Genomic DNA, 19,858 nt, shown 5'->3' on the forward strand with positions numbered 1-19,858 from the left:
ATCAAAACTGAAGCTGACATAAAAACACTTTTATGAAAGCACTTTCATGGAAGCACTTTTATGAACACTTTTACGAAAGCACTTTTACAAAAGTACTTTTATAAAAGTAATTTTATGAAAGCACTTTTATGAAAACATTTTTATAAAAGCATTTTTAGAAACGTACTTTTATAAAAGTAATTTTATGAAAAGTACTTTTATGAAAGCACTTTTACAAAAGTACTTTTATGAAAGCACATTTACAAAAGTACTTTTACGTGAAAACACTTTTATAAAAGTACTTTCACGAATACACTTTTATGAAAATACTTTTATAAAATCACTTGTGCGGAAGTACTTTTGTCATGAAAGGACTTTTACAAAAGTACTTTTATTCATTCATTTTGGATTGGATTGGACCCAATCCGGTCCATTTGCATTTTACCGAAGTCCTTTTTTTTTTTTTATCAAAGTGCTATTTTTATATATTTTCTAGATTTCTCATGTTATCTTAGTGTTTGATTCAATTTAGATTGGATTGGACCCAATCCGGTCCATTTCCATTTTATTTGGACCATATCGGACTTGGTTTGTATGGATTTGGTCCAGTCCATTTATAAATGGCCCAATATTGGATTAGATCGTATTTTACCAAATCCAGTCCGCTTAACAACACTATCTCCTCCAAAAGTGGGCTTTTTCAAGGTAAATGTAGGTGGTGTTTTTTTGTTGCCAAATAAAGCTGCTTGTGGGTTTTTGGCAAGGGATGCAGAAAAGAGTTTGTTGATTGGTTGGATGCGGATAAAATCTTTCTGGTTCTTCTTTAGTTGTAGAAGCTCTCACTCTTGTTGAAGCTATTAAGCTTACAAAAAAGGTTGGGTCACAACAAGTTGCGTTGTGAAATTTTGTTTCTCTTTTGAATGGTTCAATGGCAAATGGTCAAGCAAGACTTGGGTTTTTTAAAGGACGATATTGTAAAATTTTGTGAAGATTTGGTTATGAGTTTCATGTGGATCCTAGGAAGCAAATATTGTCGCTATACTCCTTCCAAAGTGAGCCAACGGGATTATAACTGTTTTTATTAGATGGTGAATAGTTAGTTTCCCCTTTTGGTTCGTGTCTGTTTTAGATTCCTTGGGTTAGTGTTTTCTTTGTGTCTTTGCTTATCTTAGCTTGTTTTCTTCTAATTTGGTGTTGTGTTGTTTTGGTTTGTTTGTTGGTCCATATTTCCCTTTATTCTCCTGTTTAATGAAATCATCTTTCTATTAAAAAATGCATTTATTTGCGCTGCAACCAAATACAGCTCAATATAACAATAAAAACAAGTGATATCATCTAAAGAAAGTACCGGAAGAAGGCGAAAGTAAATCTTTTATGAATCTAACGGAAAGATTCATTGCTGAGGTCCTTTATTGTATTACCAAATTTAGAATTTTAGATACCGTACTTTGGGATAATAAAGTTTGAAGTTCAACCTTCTGCTGTGGGTCTCCGGCTTTTGCTTCCTCCATTATAACGTACTTTCGGCGATATTACCAGATTCGTTATTACATAAAAATATCAGGGGTATTTGAATAACTTTATATTCTGGATACGTATTTTAATACAAAAATTCGTTTTATTTAGGTGAAGAAAGAAGGCTTCTTGGCTTCTGTTCTGTTGCGGTGTCTCTCTTTTTTCCTTTCTGCGAGCAGAACGAAGCAAGGCTCGTTGTTTCAGAACTGTGCGGAGACGAAGCGGTATTTTCTGAAATTTCCATGGGTGCCGGATGCTAGATGGAAATAGTCGTCTCCGGCTCGTTGGTTTTGGATTTCACCGGGGTTTTACCGTTTTGGAGCTGTTGATGGTTTGGGTTTTGTTTTTCTGAAGAAAAAGATAATGGTGTAGTTAGATTGGTTTTTAAGGTCTGAACTTGAATATGCAATTCAAACGAAGATTTGGCGGCTTTGGTTTGGATTTTGGTTCGCATGCTGAATGTTCAGATTTTATGATTTTTTTTTTTTCCGTATAGTTTCAGCTTTTGGATCTCATTGTTTTTCAACATTCTCATGGGGATCGGACCTTTCTTGTATTTCTTTCGTCTCTTTTCCAATGCATCGGGTGTGTTCAGCTTTTATCTATCGCCATGTCCATTGTTCTTTTATCTGGGAATTTGTTGGTTAGTTTTATATATTTATTAGCCGAAGTCTAGACAACTCCATACATGTTCAGGGCGATCTGTTTCTATCGTTTGGTTCTGTTTTCTTTTGGGTTTTCGTGTCTGTTGCATTGAATGTGATAGATTTATTTCTTTTTTCAGGGATTGAACAAGAAATGCTGGAAGATTAGATATCCGTGGCATGGTAGTTAGTATTGTTCGATTCAAGATAAGTCTGTTTATATAGTCAAAAGGTTAGTTTCTCTTGAACTTTGAACGCCATGGATTTGGTATGAAGTGTTATTATAGATCGGTTCCTACCTGTTTGTTATGACGTTTAGGATCGAAATGCGTTGCTTCTTAAGCTCTTCTGTTATTTCTAGTTTTTTTATTTTTTATTTTTCTTGTGTGCGTGTGTGTGGTGCGGGCTGCTTTACATCCAATTGTGTAGATCAGTTTAGATGGCTTGAAGTCTCATGCCGTAGCAAGCGCAGTGAAGATCAACAAGAGATGGATGCTCCATTGTGATTATATATGCTACAGAACAAGCAATGCAACAACTTATTGATGAATTGTGTTCTAGGGTGGTACGCGTTAAGTCACTTATCTGGATGGTTTAGTTGCCGTTAGGCAATGGTGAAAAATACTCAAATTAACAAAGTTTTGACCAACTATCTGTTGTCAGAGAGATAAATCCTGTTTCACCTCAAGGGCAATATGCATTGTTAAATTGTTATTCTCCAAATCATGGCTTACTATTCCAACCCATTTCCTTTACTCCTTTTCGGCCTGCTCCTTACTCCTTCCCCCTTTCTTTCTATTCTCTTTTGTTTTATTTTATTTTTTGTGATGGTAGTAGCCTTTTGAGGAAAGGATTGATAAATGAATTCCAATTGCTTGGACAGAAGACTTGACTTTTGTATTGTGCCTTGCTTAGGAATGGCAACGGGGAGCCTCTCCCCATCCCCGTCCCCATCCCCGTAGGGATCTCCACTCCTTGTGATTTTGTATAATGTTAATAATTTTGTTTTTGTTTTTTATTTTATTTAAAAAAATAAAAATAAAATAATTAAAAATTACAATCCTATTAGAAAAGATTCAAATATATTCAACCATATTTTAAAAATATTAACATATAGATGTATGTGTATATATATACATATATAACATATGAATACATAAATACATATATACTAGTGGGGATCCCATGGGGCGGGGAGTGCTCTCCCCATCCCTGCCCCGTCCCCTCTAACGGGGATGAAAATTTCCCCATCCTCGTCCCTGCAAGGGGGGAAAATCATCCCCATCCCCGCCCCATTCGGGGCGGATCCCCGGGGAAATGGGGAAAATTGCCATCCCTAGACTTGCTCATCTGTTTATTTATTTCTCCACAAAACCATAGCTTGTGGTAGAAGGTTTACGAACTATCAATACATGCTATTTATCATGATATCATCGATATTTGCAGATTACTAAAGGTCTATTCAGATGCAAACATTTCATGGTGATGCTCCCCCAAAGTTAAAGGAGAATGAACTGACTGAGTCTAGCTCCTTAAGTCACTTGGATGACACTATTCAGCAACCTGGGTATTATTCTCCCTTGGAGGGAGAGGAAGAAGATGATGTGCAATTCCTAGAGGATGAATATGACCAGTTTAATGGAAATACTTCAAACCAGTTAGTGGTTTATAATCCTGAGGTCACTGATACAGATCAAAGTGAACTGGCTAATGACGCTGACCTTGATGGTTATCAACTTCAACCTTTGTCTATTTACACAAAACCAAACCCACCTTCGAGAATTTTGCCCTCTGTAGGGGCATTTACTGTCCAGTGTGCTAACTGTTTTAAATGGAGGCTTATCCCAACTAAGGAAAAATATGAAGAAATACGTGAAACTATTTTGCAGAACCCTTTTGTGTGTGAAACAGCTTGTGCATGGCGTCCTGGTATAACTTGTGATGATCCAACAGATATCTCCCAAGATGGAAGCAGGCTTTGGGCAATTGACAAACCTAATATTGCACAGCCCCCTCCTGGATGGGAACGGCTCCTTAGGATCAGAGGTGAAGGGAGCACCAGGTTTGCTGATATGTATGTATACCTTCTCATTTTCATTTTTCTTCTTAGTTCTTTTTCAAAGTTCTCTTATTTGGACAAGGGTTTCAACCTCTCTGTTTTTTTTAATGTTCTTTTCCTCTACTAGTCCTTGTACTGTGCAGTTCTTTTGATGTAATACAACTCTGATCAGGTACTGATAATAATTGCAAGTGAACAAATATTCCTTAATATGCATAAAACTTAACTCTATATTCAGTCTAACTTATTTTGTTTATTTAAAAATCATTAAAAAAATTTGGAATGGATTTGTAGAACTTTGGTCAAACTTTGTTTGGATGATAAACTCACAACTACTTTTATTTGCTGTTTGCTGAAAGTGGATATTCCTATTGGAGTAAAATATTCAGATTTCTTCATACCTTGTATACAAGGAATTTGTCTTTGATATAAGATTGAAATAGCTGCCAAACCATGTTGCTTTGAGTCTCTTTACAGGTAATCAAGCAGTTTTTTTTTTTTTTGAAAGATGAATTTTTATAAAGAAGAGACAAAGGTATCAAGCAATGTTTAAAAACACAGCCATGAGGTAAGGCACCAGGACCTTTAGATGGATGAGGTGTAATCCTCAAGGTTTGAGGTTTAAGCAGTGTTTAAGAATGCTTGCCTAGGTGCATAGGCAAGACATGTACCTTACTTGAACCCAGGTGTAGCTCCTTTCAGAAAGGCGTGTGCTTGGTGTGCATTGTGCCTTAGATGAAGTGCACGCCTTTTTAAAAATTGATTTCTAAATTACCTATTGTTGCTATTTGTATGTACCTTGAACTCAGTGGTTTGTCTTGTGCCTTTGTAACGGTTTATCAATTTCTAAATTACCTATTGTTGCTATTTGTATGTTAGTAATAGTCTATTAGCTTTTGAAATGAACAAAAATAGATTTTTCAAATACCTGAAGCCTTAGTTCTTGCAAATAGGATAGCAAATAGCAAATTTCTACCAAAGAATCAAGAACAGAACAACTAATACCTGATCCAGGCGGAAAAGAATGAATGATCTGGATATCAGTCTGCTAGAGAAAGTCAAAAAATCAGTTGTTAAATTCTGCATTACTTTTATTTTGGATCAATGTCATTAATGGAAAAAGTGGATGTGCATGAAAAGGATCAATATTTTTTTTTTGAGTGTGTGTTACGTTCCTGCTTGGACATTAACTGAGAAAATAGAATCAAAATGTAAAATGTAGAAAAGAGAGTAGTTTGCTTTGAGAGTAACTGGCCTCCTGGACTAGGAGTAAAGTGGATAACCTCCAATGAAAGTGTAATTAGATAACTTCATAGCATTCCTCAAGGGAGTAACCCTCATACATCCCTACTCTTATGTGACCAACCATTCCAAGCCTCTTACACGTAAATGGCTCACACTAGTTTACCCAGATGTGCCCCCCACCCTGCCAGCTCCATACATTTGAGAACCTAAATCTCTAATACCTGACCCCATGGACCCACTAACAGCCCACTTGTTCAGAACCTATAGGCACATAACAGCGATTAAGTGTTGCATTTAATGAATTGGAACATATTGTCAATTACTCCTGACTGTGCAGTAAATAGTTTATTATGTCATTTTCTATGATTATTATGCTGTGTTTAAGAATTAGCTATCATCATGTTCATAGGGAGGGCGATTAAGCTGCGGATGGGTAGCCATTGAGGGTCATCAATGTTCAATCAACACAAATAGTTTGCATTCGTTGGAGTTGGACTACATCTTTCTTTGTAGATTCTTTAGTTGGTTCTTTTTCTCGGATTGTGTCTCTCTTGTATAAAAAAAATCTATTCCAGTCCTGGGTGCTACCATGTCCTGCAACTGATGTTGTAATATGATTTCATTCCTCTTGTTGAATCTATATATTGTTAATCCACATATATAATTTTGGAAATTCACTAGACATCCTATTAAGAAATTGATGATCCATGACCCTTTTTGATAACTGATGATACATTTTATATTTTGTGGATTCATCAAATCACAACAATATTTTGATTTCTCTTTAAATGTTTTCAGTTATTATGTTGCACCATCAGGAAAGAGACTCCGGTCCATGGTGGAGATCCAGAGGTACATGTACTCCATGACAATAACTGAAAAAATGACTTTTTCCTGTCCCTCCCTTCTTGGTTTTTGTTCTTCAGAAGATCATGAATAAAATAAAAACTAAGAATATTAGGAGTATGCTCATTGTGGGGTGACCATAACTAAAGGTGATAAAAAGTAAATGTTGTAATAGGAAAATGTTGGTTTTCTGTCTTTCCTTGACATTTGTTTTACATGTTTCTGGTTTGTGCAGATATTTACTTGAACACCCAGAGTATACTGATGCTGGGGTGACTATGTCACAATTTTCATTCCAAATCCCAAAACCATTACAAGAAAACTATGTAAGAAAGCGGCCCCCAGGCCCCCCACGGGTGGCACCTTCATATGATGGCTCTGGTCTTGGAATTTCAAGTCCTCTTGAACCTACAGATGGTGCGTGAAGAAACTAACCATAATTATGAGTACCTACTGGAGAACATAATTTATTTATTAAAATTCCTTTAGTTTTGGCCCAGCTTGATATAATAGAACTTCTTTAGAACTTATCATCCATAAAACCCTTAGATTGAAACCCATCTATCTGACTGAATTAACTTCAGTTTGTTTTTCTGGTTTAATAGAAGATTGCATGATACACAACATTGTTGGTGAATTTACATTAAATTAAACCAAGTTGTGTTCTGAAATGCTTATCTGATTTAAGTTAATCGTTAATCATGGTATAGGGCTAATGGGATGGCTATGGGATATACTGGATTGCTGTTATTCCTCAGTCATATTCTTTCCCCCCCTTCATTTTCCTTGGCTTATGTGCACCTTTCTATTGTAGACTTTTTTTTGATAATTCTATTGTAGACTATTTTTAACCTTTAAATCATTGTGATTTGAGTGGAAAATTTTCCTAAAATGGGCATCTCCTCATGGGGGTGGAATGTTGTTTGTGTCTGGATTCAGTGAAACCAAGAGAAATTGGTTGGTTTACCAGGCTTTTCTCTAATCCTCGAGCTTGGGATGGGCTATCTGTGCACAACATGTTTTTTAGTTCCAATCAATACACTCAACTCTTGGAAAGTTGGTTTACTCTCTTGACTCTTCACTGTCTATAAGAATGAATTGAATCATATGGTTAGGCATGCTATTTGGTTTAAAGTACAAGGTATCTCTGGTGTGGATGGTACTCAAACGTGCATCTTCGAAGATAACTTTAGAACCTTAATTGTTCAAATGGTACTCAAATGTCTTCTTGTTGACAAGGTCCATATATGTTATTCTACTGCAGTTAACCCACTATCGTGGGCGGATCCTGCCGATTCTCCAGAGTTGCAACTTGGTGGACCGGGGCTTTCAACTCCTTACGTAGAGGTTCCTATTTTTGATCCTGAAGCTCGACCAACAAAGAAGCGGACAACAAAATCACTATCTAAAGATATATATGGAAATAGTCCATTGTATGATTGTCAGTTCAAGACAGAAGAACCAGAAAGATTAAAAAGTGGCACCACTGATCTCAGTCTGTAAGTTTTAATTCATTATATCTTATCTCTTTTTACCTTGTTCTTAAATGGACCTTTTGTTTTGAAAAGAAAAGAAAAGTGACAGTGACATGTGGGGTTGAGGGTGCTTTGGGCGTGGCCTTGCAAGGTTGGTTAACTGCAGTATCCTTGGTGTAGAAGGAATTTATATATAAAAAAACAAAAGTTTTGGTTCATATATAATTCAGTATCATATGTTTCCTTGTTTTGTTTATTGTGTCTGTTCACTCTGTTGATGGTCTTGGTGTGGATGATTATGTAGTGATGTATATCATAACACGCCTGATGTTCTGAGTAAAATCTTTAGCATATATTATCGTGGATTAACGCTAAAGGCTTGTTCATTGATTATGGGATAAATATGCAACGATAGACTCAACTGCCACATTTGTTTTTCTTCTTTTGTCTTGGTTTGTTTATTTTTTTACTTCATAGGAACTTTGCAAAATTTTGTGTTTAGTATAGGCTGGAATGCTGGATGATGAGTTGTATTGTATGGACATCCATCATCTACCATGTGTTAAGATGGGTTGCTGTGGGAGGGCTTAGGATGAGAGAGAGTAAATAATTTAGAAATAAGCTTGTTTAGATACTTTTTTTTTTATCAGCAAAAGAGAATTTAGCTTTTTATTAAATTGAAAAACATATTACAGTTTCTTTTTCTACTCTGCACTCCGGAGTATTACAATATACAAATTGTGAGCGTCAGAAAACGGCTCACTTGCCACTTGGGCTGGATATGGAGTCGCCACCCATCAAACATGGGATTGGAGGTGATGGGACCTCCGAGATCGACATCGGAAAGCATGCTCGGTTTAATAGTGACTCCCGCAGCCCAAGGCACCGGTTGAACCATTCCGGGTAGGTCTTGGAGGGGAGAGGGAAGGGGTTAGGCATTCCTCTCCTGGGTCCAAAAGTGGGGCTCACATGGGATGCTGAAATCCATTAAATACAGATTAAGGAAAACTGATAATCTGAATTAAATGAAGGTGTGGAACACATTATCCAGCATAAATAAACTTGATGAGAGACATAACCGATCACTACCCTAGTGAGCATACACCCTAGCAATTATTTTAACAAGCTAGAACAAACCCTTTTTCCTTATCCAAAAAGGCCATGCAACGTGAAGATAAAAAAAATTGAGAAAAAGTAAGAATAACAAGGAAATAAAAATGAAAATAAGGTGAAAGAAAAAACAGAAGCTAGAACACTCGTATTAATAGTTCACTGTTCAACAAAAATTAAAATACCCATGCTAACTAATCTTATCATTCGGTAATAACCAAAATTCTTTTGTAGGCACACTGAGTTAAACAGAGCTAAATCAAATGCACCAAAAGACACGATCTAACTTACTACGACAGTGAACAAAAGAGCATAAAGATTCAACAGAAAATTTATAGCAATATTCAAAGACAGTAAACACCCATGCAGTTTGATGAAAAATAACGGAGGAAAAGAGGTAAAAACACAACTAAAAGAAAAAAGAAAAAAACAGCTAAAGAATACTTGTTGGTGTTTTGTGATTGATTTGTTTGTCTCTAACATGTTTTTCTTAGTGATAGATTTACTTTCATCCAGTTTTCGTAGATTCAGATGTACTTTAAGCTAGATTTTCCCAAATCCAGATTTTGCATTAATCCAAATTTCGCAGATTTACTTCGTCTAGTTTTCACAGTTTTGTCCCAGGTCTAGTGTTCACAGATTTACTTCAATCCAGTTTTTCGGAGACTTATGCAGATCCAGATTTTATAGATTTACTTTAATCCAGTTTCATAGATCTAGTTTTTGTAGATTTTCCCAGATCTAGTTTTCATAGATTTCCCAGATCTAGTTTTCGCAGATTTATCCTACATCCAGTTTTTACAGATTTACTTGAACCTAGTTTTCGTAGATTTCCCAGATCTAGATGTACTTTAATCTAGATTTTCCCAGATCTAGTTTTCGTAGATTTCCCAGATCCTGTTTTCGTAGATTTATCCCAGATCTAGTTTTACAGATTTACTTGAACCCAATTTTCGCAGATTTCCCATATCCAGGTGTACTTTAATCCAGATTTTCCCATATCTAGTTTTCGTAGATTTTCCAGATCCAGTTTTCACAGATTTATCCCAGATCCAGTTTTTATAGATTTACTTGAACCCAGTTTTTGCAGATTTCCCAGATCTAGATGTACTTTAATCCAGATTTTCCCAGATCTAGTTTTCGTAGATTTCCCAGATCCAATTTTTGCAGATTTATCCCAGATCTAGTTTTTAAAGATTTACTTGAACCCAATTTTTCGTAGATTTCCTAGATCCAGATGTACTTTAATCCAGATTTTCCCAGATCTAGTTTTCGTAGATTTCCCAGATTTATCCTAGATCCAGTTTTTACAGATTTACTCGAACCCGGTTTTCGTAGATTTCCCATATCCATATGTACTTTAATCCAGATTTTCCCAGATCCAGTTTTTGCAGATTTATCCCAGATCCAGTTTTTTAAAGATTTACTCGAACCCAATTTTCGCAGATTTCCCAGATCCAGGTGTACTTTAATCCAGATTTTCCCAGATCTAGTTTTTGTAGATTTACCAGATCCAGTTTTCGTAGATTTATCCCAAATCTAGATTTCACAGATTTACTTTAATCCAGTTTTCATAGATTTAGATGTACTTTAAGCCAATTTTTCCCAAATCTAGTTTTCGTAGATTTCCCAGATCCAGTTTTCGCAGAATTATCCTAGATCTAGATTTCACAGATTTACTTTAATCCAGTTTTCATAGATCTAGATGTACTTTAATCCAGTTTTTCCCAGATCTAGTTTTTTGTAGATTTCCTTGATCCAGTTTTCGCAGATGTATCCCAGATCCAATTTTCACAAATTTACTTTAATCCAATTTTCACAGATCTAGATGTACTTTAATCCAGATTTTATTAGATCCAATTTTCGTAGATTTTTTTGATCCAAATTTTGCATTAATCCAGATTTCGCAGATTTACTTTAATCCAGTTTTCCCAGATCTAGATTTTCCAGATTTACTTTAATCCAGTTTTCACAATTGTTTTCCCAGATCCAAATTTCCCAGATTTACTTAGATCCAGTTTTTCATAGATTTCCCAGGTTCGGATTTCGCAGATTTACTTTAATCCAGCTTTCCCAGATCCATATTTCATAGATGTACTTTTAGCCCAGATTTCACAGATTTCCTAGATCCAGATTTTGCAGATTTACTTTAATCCAGTTTTAGCAGATTTTTCCTAGATCCAGATTTCACAGATTTACTTTAATCCAGTTTTCCTAGATCTAGATTTCCCAGATTTACTTTAATCCCGTTTTCGTAATTGTTTTCCCATATCCAAATTTCCCAGTTTTACTCTGATCCAATTTTTCACAGATTTCCCATATATGGATTTCGCAGATTTACTTTAATCTAGCTTTCCCAGATCCATATTTCACAGATGTACTTTTAGCCCAGAAAAACAGATTTCGCAGATCCAAATTTCGAAGATTTACTTTAATCCAGTTTTCGCAATTGTTTTCCCAGATCCAGATTTCCTAGATTTACTCTGATCCAGTTTTTCATAGATTTCCCATATCTGGATTTCACAGATTTACTTTAATCCAGCTTTCCCAGGTCCAGATTTCACAGATGTACTTTTAGCCCAGAAAAGCAGATTTCCCAGATCCAGATTTTGAAGATTTACTTTAATCCAGTTTTCGCAGATTTTTCCCAGATCCAGATTTCACAGATTTACTTTAATCCAGTTTTCATAGATCCAGATGTACTTTAATCCAGATTTTTCCCAAATCCAGAGTAAGTCCAGTTCTCATAGTTTTATCCTAGATCCAAATTTCACAGATTTACTTTAATCCAGTTTTCGCAGATTTATCCAGATACAGTTTCTTGTAGGTTTAGTCAAATCTAGTTTTTGCAGACGTATCCCTGATTCCGCAAGGAGGGGTCTTTTCTCCAAATAGTTTTTCTATTATCAATTGTTTTCTTTCAAGGCAAATATACCTTGATTCCGAAGGTTCTTGATACCCAGGAAAGGTCGCTTTGCCAAGAATAAAATGGTCGGAACGTAATGAAAGGGTGCTGCACGGGAATTCCTCTTCTTCTTTGCCTTTCCTTACCGCAATTCTCCTTCCTCGTCTTGCCCCTCTTCCAAGCTTGTCCTTCGCAAAAATAGCTGTGTGCTAAGAGGGGCAGCTGTGTCAGTACCCGATTTTTGCTCGGTCTGCCCCTGAACCTCCAATTCACCCCAAACACCCGATTAGACCCTTCTGACCTCTCCGAAACACCCAAAAACCCAGAAAACCCAAATTTCACCCCGAGAGCCTTCAGATCCACCGTTAAACCTACCCGATACCTATTTGATGGTCCCGATTGACCCTCACTTGCACCTTAACTATTAGATCAGACACAACCATTAGACCCGGAACATCCAAAACCCGTACTCATGAAATTTGAACTCAAGATTCCTTCATTCATCCATCCATCAAACAAAGATACTATTTTGAACATTCTCACACCCATAACCCATATCCACTCGATCCGAACACATGTAGACCAATCAAACTTTTCCAATCACCCCAGAATACCAAAAAACCCCTACATACGAAATTCCAGCCCAAAACACCTTCACTTACCCTCGACCCCACAAAGATTCCATTTCGAGGCTCTGGATTGACTGGATTCTAGGTCTGCCCGATCCGGGCCCAGTTGGCTCAATCTGATTTTATGAATTATCTCAGACTACCCAAAAACCCCACTCGGAGAAGTTTCACCCAAAACTGCCTTTATTTTCCCCTTCATCACACAAAGATTCCATTTCTAGCTCAAGTGGCAAGTGAGCCGTTTTTCGACGCTCACACAAATAAACCCAGATTATGTAGATCAACCTCCCACTGCTGTGATACAGCCAGCTACAGTTTAGCCCAAAATAGAGTAGGTTTATGAACTCCCTGTTTTGCTACCAGTCCATTCCCTGTCCTTTTAACCCATCCAAAAGTGGAGTTAAATCTTTTAGTAAGAGAATTGATCTCCCTGAATGCAATTTTATACTTCCATGGTGCTGAGTTTACTTGCTTAGCCCAAGCAATAACCAGAAGTGAGTCCCCCCCTCCAAATCTCTAGCTTCTAATTGTTCTTCTACTTTCAGGCCTTGTAGGAGTGCCATTGTCTCTGCTTGAACCGAGTCTCCATACCCAATTGGTCCTGAGTACAAGGCCACAATTTCCCCATTGTGATTCCGGAATACTCCTATTCCTGCTTTCCCAGGGTTTCCAATGGAGCTGCCATCAAAGTTCAGCTTCAATTTATGTGGTTCTTGAGGTTTCCAGTCCATCTTAGCAATCTCTTTGTGTTCCCATCTGAGTCACTTCCTTCTATTTTCTCATTATATCATTTATTGAGATATCTTTGAATATGTCAATAGTTTTTACCCAGTATGCAGATCTGATTCTGATTGTTTCAATTACTTCCTCTCTTGACCTGCTCTGGGTTTCAAAGTTCAGCTTCAATTTATGTGGTTCTTGAGGTTTGCAGTCCATCTTAGTAATCTCTTTGTGTTCCCATCTGAGTCACTTCCTTCTATTTTCTCATTATATCATTTATTGAGATATATTTGAATATGTCAATAGTTTTTACCCAGTATGCAGATCTGATTCTGATTGTTTCAATTACTTCCTCTCTTGACCTGCTCTGGGTTTCAATTACTTCCCAGATGGTCCAAACTACAGCTGCTCTTGTTACCTTCCATAAGCATTTCATCCTTTTTTTTTTTTTTTTTTTTCTGTAGCCGCATAGAATTAGAGTTGAATAAGCTAGCCACATCTTGTGGGGGTTCCCATCACTAGCCAATCAGAGGATACAAGCATTATTGGAATTGTTTCATAAGTTTATTATACTTTTCCTTTGCAAATCTGCATTGTTGACCATGGTTTTAGAGGCGTGAGGTGTGCCTCAAGGCAAGTTGCTCAAAAATCGCTTGGCCTCGGTAGCCTTGCAGTGGACGTGATGGGTGTAGGCCCAGAGACGTACACCTTTTGCCTTGCGCCTGAAGTTGCATAAGGTGGGAGATTTTCTTCTTCTTCTCTTTCTTCTTGAGCTTGAAACAGGAGTTTCGTTTTGTTTTGTTTTGTTTTTTTTTTTTTTTTCTATAAATTGCTATTTGCTATGGTTGATTATCCAAAAAGGTTGCTTTACAACTGTCGAATGGAGTTAACGTCGGCGGATCTGCCATGGCCGAAGTGTTCACGCTGCGCTCTCTTGCTATGTTTCTATTGTTCTCTCTCTCTCTCTCTCTCTCTCTCTCCTTTGGGCGGAATTCTATTTTCATTTATTCGTTCTTTTCTTATTTTTATCTATTAGTAGAATGGTGGTGGATAATGGGTCATGCTGGTCTTGCTACCATTTGATTTGATGAATTTTCTTGCTCTTATGCAGTATGCCTGCACTATGTTCTCTGTGTAGGATGATATTGAGAAATGGTACACTGATTCTTAACAAGAAACTGCTAAATGTGATTAATCAAGATTATATGGAGAGAGAGAGAGAGAGAGAGAGAGAGCTCGTCTTTTTGTCCGAGAAGGTTGGGACTTGGGATTAGGGGCCAGTTGGATTCATGCAATTCAATGTTGTTACTTATGCTTAGTTTAGAAGGAATACAAATACAAATATGGACCGTGCAAATACATATAAAATAATACAAAATACAAGGTTTTGCACTCTATATATGTATTTGTGCTCCTTCCAAACTGAGCCTTAACCGATGCCATGATTGACCTTAATTGAGAACACTTACTAAGTGGCCCATAACCCACCTCCCTCTCCATCTTCTGTAATAGTTCCCTCGCCATTGTGTCTAACTCTGCCTCTCCGACTAGAATCGGATTCTGTTTCTTCATCTTCCAAAAATACCAATAACCTGCTTCATAACCTTGCCTCTTTGCTGCCCGTCTAAGGAGAATTCCCCTAGTGCATTTTAGGATGCAAATACAAATTCTTATTATTCAGTGTTGCTTACATCATTGTTTTCTTTGAGCGGGCTAGGTAGAAACCCAACCTGCAACCAGTTGTGGAAGGATCGACAAAACTTGAAACATGTAGACAATGTCTGATAGTGGCCTCTACAACAAGGCTTGAGAAGCTTGCCTCTCGCATGACACAGCTTGAGAAGTTTTTTGGGTAATTTTAAACAATTTTAAGAAAAAATGAGATAATAATTAGCTAATTATATTACACATGTTGAACAACTGTTCTTGTTAGCTAAAGACCCTAGGTTACTTAAGTTCATTATCCTTGGGTCTTCATAGGATGGCTGAATTCAATGATCATTTAAGTGTAAATGTTGGGCCCGTTTTTGAGCCCATGGTGATGTGTTCAAGGGTTCACTGCATTTAGCAGTGAATTCGGCCAGGCCTTTTCCCAAAGGCTGGGCTAATTTCATGTGGACTTATGTGAGGTTATGATGGGGTTCCACGCCATACAAATCAAGCCTAACTTGGCCATGCAACACCTTTGGGTCGTGAGCCTTATAGATGATGGGCCTAAGGCCCATAATTAATGTGATTAATTAAGTTGTCACATGACATCTTAAGTTGTCGTGTGACATGGGGAGAATCCGGGTTTGGATCTAGGTATAGAGGATCTAATCTTATAAGAAGATAAGGTCTATCTCTAATTAGAGTCCAGATCCAATTTAGATTTGGATGATTTCCTAATTAGATTAGGAAATAGTTTCATAAGAGATTATAAAAGAGAGGGGGCGGACCAGTCCAAGACAGTTTCATATTTTGCAGTTTCTAGTTCTCTCTGCACCCTTTTGTCTCCCGGACTGATATAGATAAGTGTTCTTTTAATTTTTGCAAAAAAAAAAAATTCAGAGGAATTTTGTGCTCACCTCCCCAGTTCAATCTAAGTAGTTGGATTGTAGTTTTGCTAAAAATTGCGTTGCTGAACCGACTTTAAAAATATGCTGCGCCATCTTCAATGAAGGCTGGTCTTACGTCTGATTTGGGCGTGAACTTTCACCTTGGGATATGTGTTTGTGTCATCTGTATTAGGTATACATCTCCCTCTTTGGTTGGTATCAAATATAGTCCGATTCAGTGCAAGATCGATCTTGAAAAATGCAGTTTTCCAAAACATAGGGAATTCGATTCCCAAAAAGATTAGGAAAATTTTGAAAATTTGCCCAACCATCTAGCATGATTCGAACATCCATATGATGGATCCTAACCCTTCCTTTAGGGAGTAGGTGCCAGATTGGAATTGATGCCAATTCACGAACGAGTATGGGTGTTATAGGTGGAGAGGTGTTTATAATTTTGAATTGTTATATGCCTGCAGTTTAATTTAGAATTCTGAGGTGGAGCAGTCTACTTATCCCTAAAAAAATTGAGACCTAGGCATCAACATTTTCTATTATAATTATAAGAGAAAGGGTGTTAGAAACTTCAAGGGAGTTGACTACCATTAGAAAAAAAAAAAAAAAGCAGGGCATAGATCAGCAACTGTCAAAAATTTTAGGGAAGGTTTCAGCAATTTGCCTAAAATCTTTTTTTTTTTTGGTATTTTAGGGTAACACTAATAATTCCAAAGATAGGTGGTAAGACGACTAAAAGTCCAAATCCACATTTTTGCTAGGATTACCTACCTAATGTACCAAATCCACACTTTTATGAAAGCACTTTTATAAAAGTACTTTATTAAGGCACTATAATAAAATCAATTTTATAAAAAACACTTTTACGAAAGCATTTAAAAAAAAACACTTTTATAAAATTCACCTAGGGATAATTTTGGAAGAAAAAAATTAGGGCTTAAAAAAAACCATTATTTTTAAAATAAGCACTTATTTCGGACTTATTTTCTAAACACCAATAAGTGCTTAATGGTAATAGTCCCAACCCAGATAAACACTTAGTTCAAATAAACACTACTTTTTAAGTACTCCCAAACATGGCCTAAAAATTATAATCTATATATATAACCTAAAAGCACAAGTCTGGATTGTTGTACATTTGCCAAATGGAATCTTTTTTTATATAACCTACATGAAATCTTATAATCTTATAATTTTTCCCTTTTCATGCTTTTAACCATTACCGCTACAAATTTAATTAATTACAATGATGTCATTAAATAAAACAAAAAAAAATCATAACTTATCTTTTCTCCTTTTCCTCTTTCATATTTGATACTAAACATGTAATTATTTATAATGGTGCCACTACTAACTATTTACAATGATGCCACTAAACTTCTACATTTTTCATAATTGTTAAAAATTGACTTTATCTCTCATTTTATTTACAATCGAAACAAAAAAAAAATCATAACTTATCTTTTCTCCTTTTCCTCTTTCATATTTGGTACTAAACATGTAATTATTTATAATGGTGCTACTACTAACTATTTACTTTGATGCCACTAAACTTCTACATTTTTCATAATTGTTAAAAATTGACTTTATCTCTCATTTTATTTACAATCGAGTCATATTAGGCCATGCCGTACAAGTCGTGCTTCCCACCACTAGGATACTTTAGGGGTCGGTCCGAGTCCACACAAGCCCATGCCATGGTACAGGCCAAGTCTTAGGCCAGGCCAGGCCACAAACTGGGCTAACCCATGTGTTTTTAAAAATTTTGCAAAATATAATGGAAGTTTTAACATAAATTAAAATAAGTAGACAGAAAATTTAAAAAGATCTTAACATTTTATTTTATATGAATTTTGATGTGTAAAATTGTTTATATATGCAATAATAAAATTGATTATAAAGTTATATGTATTAATATATTGTATAATTATTGTATATAATATACGGCCCGGGCACATGTTGTGCCATGGGCCAGGCCGGTCCATAGGCTAAGTCTTAGGCCAAGCTAGGCCACGAACTGGGTTAAGCCATGTTTTTTAAAAATTTTGAAAAAATAATGAAAATTTTAACATAAATTAAAAAAATAGACAAAAAAATTAAAGATCTTAAAATTTTATTTTAACCCGAGCCCATACGGGGCCCATGCCATGCCACGGGTTGGGCTGGTCTGCGGGCCAAGTCTTAGGCTAGGCTGGGCCATAAACCGGGCTAAGCTTGTTCATGGGCTCGGTAGCCCAGTAGTTTAGCCCAACCCATTAACAATAATAAATTAATTAATTAAAGAGAAAATTCCCAATCTATACCCTATACTTTGGCTCGAGTGACAATTTGGTCCCCGAACTTTAAAATGCAACAATCCAATACCCTAACTTTTGAAATGCGACAATCTAGTATCTGTCGTTAGGGGTGTAAACGGTATTCAACATAATCGAATCAAACTCGAATAATCCGAATATCTAACGATCGAATTCGGATATCCTATTCATACCGAATATTTAATTGGATTCGAATTCAGATATGACCTGATTCGATTCGGTAAATGTCCCAATTTGACCGATTATTTAATTCTTATATAAAATATTTTATATAATTTATATATAATAATTAAGTTATCTAAATAATTTATATTAATAAATATTTATTTTATATATATATATATTAATTATTTAAAATAATTAATTAATCAAAATTGAATTGAATCGAATATTCAAATATTTAATCAAATTTAAATTCGGATAATAATTTTCAATATCCATCAAATATCGAATCGAATTTTCTAATCGGATTCAAATTTGGATATTGTCTTATCCTAGTCGAATTCGATCCGTTTACACCCCTACTTGTCGTTAACTAGCTATTAAGTAACATGTGAAAAGACACAAATGCCCTTCAAATTATCATCTAATTTTCTTTATCAACCATGTGCTAAAATCAGAACCAACCATTAAATTTTTCATTCTTTTTAATTTTTCCCTCTCAGAGATAATCAATCAAATAGCAAACTAAACAAGAATACGTTTAGATTCTTTCTGGTACTGGTTACCAATCTTCCCAGCTCTGACTTCTTGGAGAGGAGAGAGAATGCGTATGCAAGGAAAACCAAATCATCTCCTTCTCCCACTATCAACAGAACTCTAGAACTAAACAGAGGTTTCTACGGAAACCCATTCGAAAAATAAGGCGCGTCTCATTATCAGGAGCAAAAACCTAAAAAAAGGCAAATGGGTTTCTAAAAACAAACTGAATCAAGTAATAAGGTCCCAAAAAGAATAAATCAAACTCAAGGGGGAAAAAGTTAGCATGAGTCACCACCAAATCAGCAAGACAAATCCAGTAACAAAAGGAATTGCTAGGAAGGGAGAGAAATAGCTGACCTCTGTACAAAATGATGAGACGATGCAACAGATGACAAAGAAGCTTTGGAAGAGGCATCATCGGCAACTGGTATGAGAAGCTCTCGATCCCTATCTCTACTCGCCATTGCAATAGATGATTGATCATCGCCCACCATCACCAGCAAACAGCTCCGATGGCTCCTCTCTAGGGGGAAATCCAGAGAAATTTGAGGCTCGCTGCTTTTTCCTCCCTTTCTTTCCTCTCGTATTTTATACAACTTTTGCAGAAAGAAAACAGGAATGCGTATGAAGACTTGAGTTAAGACTGCTTATTTAGTTGTAATGTATGCATCGTGCACACGAAGAACTTACTTTTCTGGGTTCCTGTTTTTTTCTCCCTTTCTTTCTTCTTCTTTAGTAGTTGTATTGTAATAATCAACACATTTCTCATTAGAATATAAAAAAAAAGAAAACAAAAATGATATGGAGCAATTCCAACCATCCAATGAGTGGGTGAAAAGATCGCATTTGTGTCTGTGTTTTATTTTGAAGGGTACTTTTGATATTATTAAAAGTCTTAAATCCCACATGAGTTCACGTGATATGCATAATTAACAGTCTATTAACGGCAGGTATTACATTGTTGTATTTCGAAAATTTGAGTACTGGATTATCACATTTTAAATTTCAGGGACCAAATTTTCACTCGTCAAAGTATATTGTATTGATCAAGAATTTTCCCTTAACTAAATAATTTGAGATAACTTTTACCAATCTTGTATTGATAACACAAAGTTTTATTTATTTATTTACTTATTTTACTAAATTATTTAATTAGTTAATA

General features: G+C 36.0%; 1 protein-coding gene and 1 long non-coding RNA gene across 2 annotated transcripts; one reads left to right on the forward strand and one right to left on the reverse strand.

Moving 5' to 3' along the window:
- The first annotated feature begins 1,581 nt into the window (after positions 1–1,581).
- LOC104601621 (methyl-CpG-binding domain-containing protein 2-like) lies at positions 1,582–8,016 on the forward strand. Its single transcript, XM_010265033.3, has 6 exons — positions 1,582–1,718; positions 2,279–2,370; positions 3,585–4,212; positions 6,241–6,294; positions 6,524–6,705; positions 7,553–8,016. The coding sequence occupies exons 3-6, from the start codon at positions 3,605–3,607 to the stop codon at positions 7,789–7,791; spliced, it is 1,083 nt and encodes a 360-aa protein (XP_010263335.1). The 5' UTR covers positions 1,582–1,718; positions 2,279–2,370; positions 3,585–3,604; the 3' UTR covers positions 7,792–8,016.
- An 8,544-nt stretch (positions 8,017–16,560) lies between these two features.
- LOC104601622 (uncharacterized) lies at positions 16,561–19,633 on the reverse strand. The gene is made up of 2 exons (XR_735923.3): positions 19,054–19,633; positions 16,561–18,886 (listed from the first exon to the last, which is right to left on the reverse strand). It is a non-coding gene; the product is annotated as an uncharacterized LOC104601622 (long non-coding RNA).
- Between the last annotated feature and the right edge of the window lie 225 nt (positions 19,634–19,858).

Source organism: Nelumbo nucifera, chromosome 8, assembly GCF_055504915.1.
Source record: "Nelumbo nucifera cultivar China Antique chromosome 8, China Antique-T2T, whole genome shotgun sequence".
In the NCBI taxonomy this organism is placed as follows: domain Eukaryota; kingdom Viridiplantae; phylum Streptophyta; class Magnoliopsida; order Proteales; family Nelumbonaceae; genus Nelumbo; species Nelumbo nucifera.

Excerpts from the sequence above, each read along its gene's own strand:
- LOC104601621 (XM_010265033.3), top strand. The coding sequence starts at position 3,605 with ATGCAAACATTTCATGGTGATGCTCCCCCAAAGTTAAAGGAGAATGAA. Across the intron at positions 6,295-6,523 it reads TCCATGGTGGAGATCCAGAG|ATATTTACTTGAACACCCAG; the intron begins GTACATGTACTC and ends TGGTTTGTGCAG. Across the intron at positions 6,706-7,552 it reads TCCTCTTGAACCTACAGATG|TTAACCCACTATCGTGGGCG; the intron begins GTGCGTGAAGAA and ends ATTCTACTGCAG.